Source organism: Dichotomopilus funicola (assembly GCF_033296635.1).
Source record: "Dichotomopilus funicola strain CBS 141.50 unplaced genomic scaffold C8A04scaffold_75, whole genome shotgun sequence".
In the NCBI taxonomy this organism is placed as follows: Eukaryota; Fungi; Ascomycota; class Sordariomycetes; order Sordariales; family Chaetomiaceae; genus Dichotomopilus; species Dichotomopilus funicola.
Window position 1 is genome coordinate 141058 of NW_026944096.1, and position 12807 is coordinate 153864.

At 54.8% G+C, this 12807-nt stretch overlaps 2 protein-coding genes and 1 non-coding gene across 3 annotated transcripts; 2 read left to right on the forward strand and 1 right to left on the reverse strand.

Moving 5' to 3' along the window:
• Positions 1–96: 96 nt before the first annotated feature.
• On the forward strand, positions 97–5337 carry C8A04DRAFT_14821 (ankyrin-3; the record flags this gene model as incomplete). Its single annotated transcript, XM_062778248.1, has 3 exons — positions 97–1171; positions 1226–4600; positions 4667–5337. 3 exons carry the CDS (start codon positions 97–99, stop codon positions 5335–5337), a joined length of 5121 nt encoding a protein of 1706 aa, XP_062633959.1.
• A 320-nt stretch (positions 5338–5657) lies between these two features.
• C8A04DRAFT_t128 lies at positions 5658–5736 on the reverse strand. Its single transcript has one exon. It is a non-coding gene; the product is annotated as a tRNA-Arg (tRNA).
• A 2821-nt stretch (positions 5737–8557) lies between these two features.
• C8A04DRAFT_14825 (acyl-CoA dehydrogenase/oxidase) lies at positions 8558–10462 on the forward strand (the record flags this gene model as incomplete). The annotated part of the gene is made up of 4 exons (XM_062778249.1): positions 8558–8684; positions 8741–8800; positions 8859–9845; positions 9936–10462. The coding sequence occupies 4 exons, from the start codon at positions 8558–8560 to the stop codon at positions 10460–10462; spliced, it is 1701 nt and encodes a 566-aa protein (XP_062633960.1).
• Between the last annotated feature and the right edge of the window lie 2345 nt (positions 10463–12807).

Below are 12807 nucleotides of genomic sequence, written 5' to 3' on the forward strand. Positions count from 1 at the left end.
TCGCGTTTCCATGAAGTTCTTGTGTTCTCGCCATCATCCCCTCTCACCCCGCATCTGATACCCCTGATTGACGACAAACAAAGAGCCGGGCACAATATGGAGAAGGAGAAGGACAAGCGCAGCCTGTACGATGAGGCCCTCGACCGGTTCCGCAAGGACGCTGCCGAGCGTCACTCTAGTTCTAAGGACCTAGAACTGCTCAACGAGTTCCTGCATGAAAGGGCCACCCCTGAAGAGACCAAGACAGCCGCCGAGGCGCTCCAGGGCGATGCCGGCAAGAAGTATGGAAGCCGCAAACTGGGCGATGTCGAGATCCCCGAGTCCTGGATCGCCAACATCTTGGGCAACATTGAAAACTTTGTTGCCGCGGGCGACTTCCTGACAAAAAATGCACCCGAGAGCGTTGGGATGGCGTGGTATGCGATCAAGCTCACGTTGACGGCTATCCACAGCAACTATGATCTCTACACATTTTTCGGCTCCGGCCTGAGTGACATCAGCGAGATCATGATCATCGTGCGCCATTACGACAGGCTGTACGATGAGCGGTCTAAGCCGCAGTGGAAGCCCAGCCCGCTAGTCGAGAAGCTCTTCCAGGACGTCATTGGGGCCTACGCCGCCGTGCTAGAGTTCTCCTTTGCCATCAAGCGGCACTTGACCGCGGGCAGTCTGACGAGAATTAAGCACGGGTTCAAGGATTTCTTTGGGTTGTCCAAGGCTAAGTTCGAGGACAAGCTTGGCGCCGTTGCGTCGTTCAAGAAGAAGATTTTGGAGGAGAGTCAGGGCGCGTTCCAAGACAAGACACTCACCCACCTCGATAACGTGTCTACGGTTCTGGCTGGGATTGAAGGGACGGTCCGCAATATCCAGGACTTTCAGGACACACAAAAGAAGCTTCACGAGGACGCCATGGCCAAGTTCGAAGTGCTCATCAAGGGTCTCGACGATATCAAGGCGTCAACCAAGCGAAAAACGCAGTGGGACTACGCCGTTCAAGATTTCCAAGCTTTCCAGGAGGTCTTAAGCCCATTGGAAGGCTCTTTTAAGGTATTAGGTGACAGAATTGACGACATTTACCCGGGTACTTGTGAATGGGTTCTGGAGGAAATCTCCTATACGCAGTGGGGTGATGCGCCCGAGGGCAAAATCCTTTGCGTTACCGGCCCCGAAGGTTTGTTTTCTTCGGTTCCTCTCGTCTGGATGTGATAAATCTAACAGCTGGCAGGCTCCGGAAAATCATACGTGGTAGCGTCCATCGCAGACCGCATCACGCGTGCGGCCGGCCCGGAAGAAGCCCTTTTCTACGTCGCGTGCACCGGGTCAGCCGGTGACGGGCATCTCGGCAACACCCAATCGTACACAGCGGACGCCATCTGCCGCACATTTCTGTCGCAGCTCTACGAGCTAGCCGTCCAAGGAGAAGACCACGTGGGTCTACTCGAATCGTGCAACGCTGTATTCAAGAAAGCGAAAGGAAAAATACAACTGGGAGGGCGTATGCGTTCCGAGAGCGATTCACTTCCGGAATTTTCTGAGGGGTTTGCTCAGCTTGCGTCCCTGCTAAAAAAGAAGACGGTTCTCGTTCTTGACGGCGTGGACAAGACCGTGATCAGCGACAAGGATCAGGAGGAGCTTTTGCGCAAGCTGCGGGGCCTTCTCGACGCCGTCTCTGGCGACACAAGCGGGACTGATGTCCGGATTCTCATCGGTTGTGCCTCGTCGACAAAACTCTTCAGTGATCTTGATCTCCAGCCCTACCAGTACCTCGATGTTCAGCTCAGCAATCGGCGGGATATCGAAGTAGTACTAAAGAATGCCTTGAAGGACGTTCCGGGTCTGTCCTCCGCGGAACAGGAGGCAGCAAAGGAGGCCATTCTCGAGAAAGCGCGGTCCCGGTTCTCCTACGTGCAAGACACTGCCATCCCGTTCATGCGCGAACCGTTCCAACGTCCACTTTCCACCCGCCTGGAGGCGCTGCCTGAGGGAATTGACGACGTGTATGGGAAGGCGCTGGGCAAGATGAGCCCCAACTACCTCGGTCTGCTCCGCACGGCACTCACCTGGACCCTTTTAGCGCCGGTTTTCCCAGGACTGCCTCATGCGAGGGAGATCATGGACGGGTTTCAGGGCACCTACGACATCCCCCCAGAGTCAGAGACATTGGACGGGATCGAGGCCGAGTTTCCCGTTACCTCCCGACTAGAGCTAGACCAGCTGCGTGGTGCCACGGACCCGTTCTTGAAACTGTTCCCCGAGCAGAATGGGCGCGTGTGGGTGTACGAGAGTGATGCGGTAGCCGTCACGGAGTATTTCATCCGGTCCGGCGAGTGGATTGCGGCCGAGGAGAAGAAGCGCGAACACGAGCACCTGTGTTCCAAGTGCGGGACCACTGCGTCGTCCCCGGCCTCTTTGTACATCGACCCCAAGGTGTCCCACCTCCAAATGGCCTTGACGTGTTTGCGGCACTTGAACCATCCTTTTTTCCAGCACCGGGCGGGTTTGGTCTTGCCCACACAAGCTGTGAAAAGGGAGGAAGAGGTGGCCAGTGAAAGCACAGTGACCCCCTCGTCGGAGACAGAGGACGCCGGTGTTAGCTCCACGGAAGCCGAAGCTACTATGACGACAGAGAACGACGGCGCGTCGGACTCGGGTGGCCCAACCGTGGATGAACAGCTGCAAGAGGCCCAAGACGGATACACCACCGAAGGCTCGCTCGACGACGAGGACGTCGAAGGTCCAACTGCCTTAGAACTTGCGACTGCCAGATCGGACGAAGGAGAGGACAACGAGCAGGACGATGATGACGACACCCGCAACACACGAATCAGGTACGAGTTGCAATACTGGCCCTGGCACGTACAGCAGGCCGAAGCATTGTGGCCGGTCGAGGAGCGAGAAAACAACAGCGATTGGGCAGCGCTGATCGGCGAGCTGGACAAGTTTGTGTTTGAGACGCCCGCAGTGTTTGATGCGTGGCAAAGGCAATACCCCGCGAGAAAAGACGAATACGACCTTTTCCAGATTGCGAACGGGCCCCATAAGCCCCTGCACGTGGCCGCGTTCCTTGGGCTTACGACTTGGACTCGGCATTTGCTCGATCGTGGTGAGGAATTAGAAGGACTTTCAGGGGGTTACAGCCCGTTGCAGGCCGCGGCATGCTCCGGAGGCTCGCTTGATGTCCTCAAACTGCTCTTGGAAGCGGGCGCCGATGTGAACGCTGAGCACGAAGCTGAGCGCAGCGCATTTAAGCACTGGCTGATCAAGAGCGACATCACATTGGAAGGGGTCAAGTTGATGCTCGACCATGGAGCAGACCCCAAGGCCGCCTGCACCCGTGTGCATTACAACGCACTCCAATACTTTGCCTTTTCTAACCGCGGAGAGGACCCCGCAATCCTGGACCTCTTCATGGACCACGGTGTCGACATCGACGCCGTGCACCCGCTGGACGGATGGCGACTGCCGGCGCTTCACATGTTGTTGATGCGCCGGGAGGTGCCAAAGCCGCTGCTCGAGGCATTTGTCAGGCACAACGCAGACACCAACTCGGAGAATGCGGCTTCAGCACGGCCGCTGCAGATTGTCTGCACCAACGGCCAGGTGGAGATTCTCAAGATCCTGCTCCAGTCCGAGGTCCTCGAGATCGACGACACTGACATGCACGGCACGACGTCGATCCACGAGGCTGCCTTTTACGGCTACAGCAAGTGCGTGCAAGCACTACTGGAGCATGGCGCAGACCCGGACATCGCTGACAAAATCAACCGTATCGCGCTTCACACCGCGGCCCGGAAGGGGCTGTCAGGCACTGTCAAGGTGCTGCTCCAGTACACGAAGCAGATCAACCAGCTCGACCACAGCGGATGGTCCCCTTTCTTCTGCGCGTGTCTTAGCAATGACGAGGAATCCGCCGTTCTCATCCTCGACGCCCTCATTGCGCACAACATCCCGCTTTCCGAAATCATCCTTCCGACCCGTTCCGGTCGCACCGCGGTACGTCAGGCAGCCGACCACGGCTTCACCCGGGTTCTCGCCAAACTGTTCGACCTAGCCGCCTCCTCCTCTTCGTCCCCATCACCCGAGCCGGCCCCCAGCCTCCCTTACCTAAACGCCCCCGACACCAAACATGGCGTGACACCGCTTCACCGTGCGGCTCTCCATGGCCACGCCTCCTCCGTAACGGCCCTTCTCACCGCTGGCGCAGACCCTTCCCCGCTCGACGCCCACGGCCGCACGCCTTTAGCCCTCGCCCACGAGCAGTGGTCCATCGCGACCAAGAAGACAGAAGCCTATGAGCCCGTTCTTGCGGCCTTGATCACTGCAGACCCCTCTGCGGCCCGTGCGGATGCCGATCTGGCCGCCGTGTGCGCCGCTAACGGCAGCGTATCACTGCTAGCACAGCTTGGCCGGCTCGGTGTGGATCTGAACAGGCCGGACCGGTTCGGCTGGACGCCACTGGCACTGGCCCAGCAGTTCGGTCGGGTTGAGGCCGAGACGTTCTTGAAGCGGCCCGCGGCATGGGGCGGCTTGTTACCTCGGGGGTGGGGCCGAAACTGGCCGGCCGTCGCCGGGAGTGCGCGGGACAGTGTGGTTGTTGTTGGTGGCGATACCACTAGTGGTGGCCCAGACGAGGCCAACGGGGAGAAGAAAGCGACCACCACAGAAGGAAGAAGCACACGCATCGTGCACACCACTGGAAAGCGCGTCTGCGTCTCAGCGGACCGACCGCTCCCTTCCGGGCTGGAAAAGTACTACTTCGAAGTCACACTCCAGGACCTCCCCAACCCAACCGCACAAACCACACCCGCACCGACATACCCCGAAATGGCCATCGGCTTCTGCACCTTAGGTGGCGCGGCGCTAGAATTCCCCGGCTGGTGGGCAACGCCCGACAGTACCAACACCGCACGCTCATGGGGGTACCACTCCGACACGGGCGGTGTCTACTCCTCGACGTCTGACCGGGGTAACCCCAGCGCATTTGTTGACGTCGAGTACGACGACCAAAAATACCGCGTCGGCGATACCGTGGGGGCAGGGGTGGATTTGGCCCGCGGAGAGATGTGGTTTACACGGAACGGCGTGCGGCTCGAGGCTGTGGTGACTGGTGTTGAGGGCCGACTGTTCCCTGTTGTGGGATTGCATGAGGGGATTTGTTTTGATACGAATTTTGGAGGAGAAGGGGATGCGGAGTTTCGGTGGAAGGGTGAGCTGCCGGTGGAGGGAAAGGGGGCGAGTAATGTGGTTGAGGTCGTTGTGCGTGGGGGGAAGGGAGATGCAGAGAAGGATGGTGATGTGCAGGTTGTGAGTGCGGAGGTCGTGGTGAGTGAGGGTTGAAGGGGTTAAAAATTATGTTGGGTTGTGATAAATGAAATGATTTTGATAGTTACTACCTTTTCCCTATCTTGAAAATCGGCAATGAATGATTCATTGATTTGGTTGTGTTTGATGAGTTAACTACTGGGTCCAGGCGTAGAAGTTGATGATTGAGAGAGTAATTGAGTATTAATTAATAAATATATGTTGCCTTGAGACAAAAACAGTACAGCTACCAGGGCTGTCGTCGATAGTCCAATCAATACACCAGTTTTGGAGCCTAATGTAGCAAACAAGCACAAATCCAAAAATCATACCGAAGATGAAAAGCATAAAGATCTCGATCCACCCAGGGGTCGAACCTGGAACCTCCTGATTTACTCATCGTAGTCAGACGCTCTGCCATTGAGCCAGCGGACCAATCGGATTGATTTATGGGCACAGCCTTCGACATTGTCCCCTTTTCACTTTCCTTCGAGGCGTGAATAATACAACCCGTATCTGTACCAGCACATATTTTCTCCAACGTCCTTCGGCAAAACATTTTGAGAGGCCCCTTGAGGATGGAACTAACATTCTAAGGTTTATTATACAATCTACCTTGCTTAAACTCAATCGGTACCCCACATGCTACCACAGTCATACGGAGCCTCGGAGGTAGAATGGAATGGAGGTGTAATTAGGTTGGGTGCAGCAGAACGGTGACTCGTGGGGTGCACGTGCAAATCTGCCGAGGAATGGGCCGTGCGACCATAATCCAGGAGTGAGCCCGTGCCATCAAAACCACTAGGATGTAGTCAGCGGCTATATCGAACAGTCTCCGGTATGGTTTTGACGTTTTACTCTAGCCGCCTCTTAGTAGCAAAATCAATCTTTGACTCTAATGCTCTATAGTGGGTTCCTTGTCAACGACAGAGAGCCGGTGTTTTCAGAAGCGCCGTCGGGAAATTGAAAAGATTCTAGATCGGGCTTACAAAACGACGACTCGACGAAGAGGGTCTTGGAGCGACAAGATGATTCGGCAATTTTAAAGTGGAGAAGTCCCTACATAAGGCATCATGAAAAGTTGAGTGGTTCAAAATGGCCTGACACTGGCGTGATGATTTGCACCACCTGAAACATTTTGGATCAGCGTCTCACGCTCGGACCACTGATTGGTCTGCTTGACCGACAGACCGTTTCCTGAATCAAGTTGCCGTTGTCTTCAGCCACTGCTCCAGGGCTCTAGGGACGGTGCGACTACACGTGTATTGTCATTGTAAAAAAGCGAGGTCTCTCTCCCCCGGAGTTTTCGTGTGGCGTTGAGACAAATCGACGGTTTGTACCACTTCTAGACCACACTCGCGAACGGCCAAGTCACGTTGATTTATAGTCCGCCAAGACCTGAACCCTTGAAACAGTGTTTGCTCAGGGGCATGTAAACATATTCACGTGAGAGAACGCCCTCGGGCCGTTGCGTCGGCAACCAGGGTACCAAGCTAACGACACCGCTCCCGAGCCTAGCCCTGCGGGTGGGGAACGCGGGAAGATCAGCCGTCGGGTTCGGGATTTGCCCGCCCCGTCAACGGGGAAAGGCGGTGATCACGGAGTTTTGCGATGGGAGGGAAGGCCCTAGGGAAAGTGAGTAACGTTAGGTACCCACGGATAAGGGACCCTTTCTTCTTCCCTGTCGAGCTGGACCGGACCTCCTGACCTCCTCCTTCTCTTGCGGCCGACGAATGGAGTTGTAAAGATTTGTTTGCCAGCCAGTCTCCGTGCTCAATACGGTGATTGTGGGGCCGTTCGGATAGGGCTGCCATGGTGCATGAACAACGAACGTGGAAGTTGGCCCTCCGCCGTGCCACGAAGGGAATCCGGCGTCCCGGTAATACCCAACCCAACCGCCCCACCGAGGCTTTTCTTCAGGGTCCGGAGCTTGGCGAGAGGACGGAAGTGGGACAGTGGGGCTCGGATTTTGAAGGGAGGTCCCTCGCGCCGCAGGGAGAAAAGAAAAAAGAAAAAGGAGGTGAGGAACGCGGGCTTGTCCGGGGAGGATTGCATGGACCGTTTCCCCCCTCTGATAACGGGTGTTAGAATGGATAGCCCAGTCATAGGGTGAAATATCTTTTCGACCACACTAATAAGGCTTTTCGATGTTTTGAACACAGAGTTAGAGACCGGAAATTGGGCATTTTTCTCCGTCATCAGTTATCTTCTCCCGAAGAGGCTGCATCAAAAAGGAACTTTCAGCCTTCAAAACGAGCGGTTTTTACCCCCACGAAGTGATCAAAAATTCTTCGGTCGCTCCCGGGATCTCGGACGTTCCCGCAGCTAGTCGAGTTAGAACCCACTGCGGAACTCACCCCCCCTGATACTCTCCTGATCGCCCCGAAGTGCAGATGACGCTTGGCCTGTTGCGTGATCGGGCCGGAAGGTTTACTCCAAGCTCCAAACACGGCTGGGAACACTAGAACTGTGTATCATTCCACATCGCGGTCAGGTTTCGTCGCCGTCATTTCGGCGGTCATTTCAACGGCTTCCCTCATCCGAGTTTACAACCCAGTACTCGCTCTGTTCCACCCTTCACCGCCCGGAACTGCCACCTTTCGGAGCTTGTGTCCAGCCGCTTCCACATGCCGCGGCTGTTCTTAGCGCCTAGCTCTGCCTATCATAGTCTCAGGAACGTCTGATAACGTCAGGAGTTTTCACTGGGTATTCACGGAGGATCTGAGACAGCAGCAAATAGTTCAGCCGGACGGGAGTATCGTCTCGGGTCTTCTTCTTCGGGAATAGTCTCAACTGCACGGCGTCGCTCGAATGGAGATGCCGAAGACGAGGAAAGAGCTGAACATGGGACGATGCTACGTTGCCGCCAATCGATGAGGTCTGCTCTAATCCTGCATACCTAGCTCGGTTGGGCGCGGGACCCGAACAAAAAGTCATTTTATGACAGCCTGGGCTGCGAGGCCATAGACGAAGTACGTGGGAAATAAGCAACCGCGACGAGATGCGATATGGCGGCTTCTTCTTGGCAGAAATCCCAAAGACCATGTTGATCTCGCGGTTTAGTCTTCAGTCTGTATAATACTCAGGGCAGCTGTTCCCTCCTTTTGCCTTTCTCTAAACCTTGACCACGCCGACGAAGCAATTTTACGGTTCTGTTAAAACTTTTGTGTAAGTAGCAGGTCGGGTTCCCGCTTTTGGGGGGTTCAGTTGCTGACCCTGGAAAACCCCTTTCCCCTAGTGCAGCATTTCGCCCACCATGTCCTTCTCTCGTGCCTTGCTTGGGCAAGACGTCTGGAGCCAATCTAGGGAGAAAGACGACCCTATCTTCCCGGAACGTATCGCACTTCACTACGAAAGGGCGCAGTCAATCTGCCGAGAGAGCGGTAAGGGTTGACTATTGCTTGATCTGCGCCAAGAGTCGACAGCTGATTCAGCAAAGGTCTTTCCCTCAATGATGTCCGTTACTTGACCAAGAAGTTTTGGGATTTTCACTTCGACTGTAAGTTTCGGTCTATTATTTCGAGCCCGCGGATGCCTTGGTTTTAATGAAGTAACAGTGATTGCCGCCCGCGACCCGACAGCCTTCACCATCGCGACCATCCACATCAATCTCTGTGTCGGGACCTTGAGCAACTTCGTCGAGGCTAGGCCCGATTTGTCCAACATCATTGACGGGTTGTTGAACTTTGAGATCTGCGGCGAATTCATGCTGACAGAAGTCGGCCATGGCCTGGACGCCCGCAACCTCGAGACCACAGCAACCCTGCAACCAGACGGGTCCTTTGACCTCCACACCCCCAATGCCGCAGCCGCAAAGGCTATGCCCCCGACGACCCCAAACGGCGGCATACCCCGCGTGGCCATTGTGTTCGCACGGCTCAAGGTTGAGGGGCAAGACCATGGAGTCAAGCCTTTCCTCGTCTGGCTCTGCGACGAACACCACATGATGCGCGGCGTCACATCCCGCGCACTGCCCACACGATCCGGAACCCACATGAAACCCCTCGACCACGCCATCACGAGCTTCAACCACGTCCGGCTGTTCCCCAACGCGCTCCTCGGATCGATTGCCAAGCCGAAAGATGAGCGGATCGACTTCATGAAACAGATCCAACGAGTGTCCGTCGGGACCCTGGCGCTCTCGATTGGGAGCATACCAGCCATCAAGCTAGGAACCCGCATCACCGCCCTGTACAGCCAAAGGCGGATGGTCGGCGCTCCCAACGGCCGCGGACACACCCCGATCATATCATTCAGCACGCAGCAGCGGCCTATCGTCGAAGGCTGGGTCCAGGGTACCGTCCTTGATTCCTATGCCCGGTGGACCGTGAAGGAGTTCATGAGTTCTGCCCATAGCCCCACTGTGCGACATGCGCTGGGTACTATATTCAAGGCGACTACCGCGCGGGCATCGGGCATCCTGCATGAACTCGCCGAGCGGTGCGGTTGGCAGGGCCTCTTTCCGTACAACCAGGTCAGCGAGCTGGCGCTTAGTCTCCAAGGCGTCTACATTGCGGAGGGTGACAATCTTGTGTTGTGCATACGTACGTCTTCCACAGTCCTTTCCCTCCAATTCTTCCATGACAATAACTTCAATATTCGGTGGACTCCGCCCGACTAAAATTTCCTACCAGGTCTTGCGTCGGAGCTACTCGGGGGCAAGTACAGCCTACCAGAACCGCGAGACCCATTTAGTAAACTGGCGCAACGCGAACGGGCAATGATGGAGAGCACCAAGTGCAAGATCGCCGAGCTGGGTGGGTACGAGAAACACAGAGGCCAGGACTTCAACCGACACATCTTGCCGCGCTGCCGGCCCCTCATTGAGGCCATCGGCCATCGGATGGCATACGAAGCAGCCAAGGACTCGGGGGTCGACCCGAAGGTTGTCCACCTCTTTGAGATGTTGTGTCTGACGACAAATCTCGGATGGGATGTTGCTGAGGAACGTACCATCACGCCGGGGTTTCACGACGCCTTGGTCAAGGCGTATGATGATGTTTTGCCTGACATGTTGAAGGCGATGCAGGATGAATCGGATGACAATGAGTACATCACTGCTCCTATTGTCTCGGATGAGTCGTGGAGCGAGTTTGTTCAGGGGTTGCCGTCGTTTGAGTATCCCAGCGATGGAGAGGAGGGCTTTCAGCCTGCTTTCTAGGCTGTATTCGTGTTACCATAACCTGGTATTCATTTTCACGTGTGGTACGATGTTCCGCGTGAGAGAACTTTAATATACACTAGCGAATATGATCAAAACGCTAGCTTAGAGAGCTAAATGTGGAAAAGGTTTGACTTACCACAGGCGGGCCCCGGGTGCCCAACCATTGATGTGGTCCAAAGTAAGGGTTAAGGGTTAGGGTTAGTGTCAGTCTGGCCACCGTTAATCACGCCAAAAATAGATTACTGGAGACCTACCCATCAAGTACGAAAGAACTAGTGGGATAGTTCTGGTCATTTATGGGTGGGCCCGTATATTGGCCCCTGCGGGCAGGCACATCCATTTACAAGTCCTGTATAAAATCAAGAGCAGGCTGGATTGCTCTGGCAGTGAGTGCCTCGACAGCTGCTCGTCAGATGTGTCAGTGGTTATCCGCCAGTCACACACAAGGTGAGGTTCCCCCTTTTTGGGTCCCGCTGACCTCGTGAGGCACACGGCCCTCACTTGCCTATATGCAAGTGTTTCAGCACCGCTCAGGGGCCACTGAGTACTGACAATGTATGCCAGCATGGCACTCCTGGGCTACCCGCATGACATTAGGCCGGACAACATCCTGGTGTAATACCGCTGCGTAAGCCGATACCGCATCCAACGCGACCACAACATCTTCGTCAAACTGGCCGACTTCCGGTTCGCCAACACCGCTGACCAGCCCGTCCCGGCAGCCTTCAGCATCGACCACCAGTTCCTCGCTCCAGAGCTGTACCTCATCCAGCAAGCGCGCCGCGGCAGGCCCGTCCCACTAGATCGCCGTCGCCAAAACGACGCCCTCGAGCTGTACACCCTGGCGGCAGCCCTGCGCGGCGACCCGTCACTGGCCACAACCCTCCCGTGCTCTCCGGCCGCCGACGTCTGGTCGCTCGGCGTCACCATCCTGAGCTACTTGGAGAACCTAGGGTCTCACCCACTCAACCGTGCACACCGCCCGTGGGACACCACCACAAGCGCGGATCCAAACTCCGGCCCTAGCTCGGACTTGGCCTCGAACTTCGGTTCCAATGTCCCGGACGAGGAGGAGGTGTATCCCCGGCTGGGAGACTGGCGTCATTATAGCCTTGGCAGCGGTCGTTTTGTGGATTATTGCTGGATTGTTTGGGGGACGTTGCCGCAGGCGTGGAAGGGTCGAGAGGACATGCCGCCGTCCATTGAGTAAGTCGTTTTTTCCTTAGGGAAAGGGTTTTGCAAGACTCAGGATGTGCTGTTGTTGTTGTGGCCCTGGGTGAGACCATGTTGCTAATATTTCTATAACTAGGCACTGATATTGATTAACCATGCGTTGAGACCGATTTAGCTTAATACTCAACCATGGTCCCTCGGGAAGTCCAGATGGATGGTGAGCACACTGATGATGAACACGATCAACGATGAGAGGTGTTGGGTTCGCGCTGATTCTTGGAATTTGTCAGGAACGATTGGGGCTTTTGCTGTTTGATTGTTTGGGCGATAGATTGTACTGCCCTGCTCCTTTTAATTTTACCGGGGCGCCAGACTGTATTAATTAGCCCCTTGGCCTCTTTTGTTTTCAACGATATGATTTCAGTTAGCATTAGATAGGTAGATAGGAGCGCAAAGGACAATTGTCGATTGCAGCAGAAGACCCTTTTATACTGTGACACATAGAATAAACAGCGCCCTGAGACAAAATGCCCCGATGGTCAGTCCCCGTGGCAAAGTATCATTCTCCCCAACGATGTGACAAACGAAACGGTGGTCATGTATATGGTGGGGAATTTTATTCATTAATGCGTGATTGGATTTAGACTCCATAGCTGAGGGGACGGACCGAAGGTTGATCTCATAACTAAACATACTTCGACTTGATGCAACTTTGTTTGTTTGTCCCGCAACGTTCGAACCTCAGCTGCTCTAGCGATGTCCTGTTGTTAATAATTATGTGTAAAGCCAAATCACGGTTTGTGCTATTAATATCATGGATTTGAATAACTATATAATTAGCAACAGTAACAAACACCTTCACTCTAATAATTAACCCCAACCCCCACTAACGTCGCTGCTTGCAATGTATTTCATGAACTTCTATTGATTAATTAGTAGATTTCAGGATATTATTAACTACCTGGCTAGTGGGGCTATCGGGGTCTTGATTAGTTGGGATGCGCTATGAAAACAAAACGGTAGCATGAGGCTTCGGTTTTAATGCTCTGGTGGAAAAGAGGGTGTTTTTATTAATTATTGTAATGATGGTGCAGACCGCATGAATGGCATTGTGTAACGTACCTTATAAGCGAGCCGAACATATAAGCGGGTCGAACATTCCTTGGCAC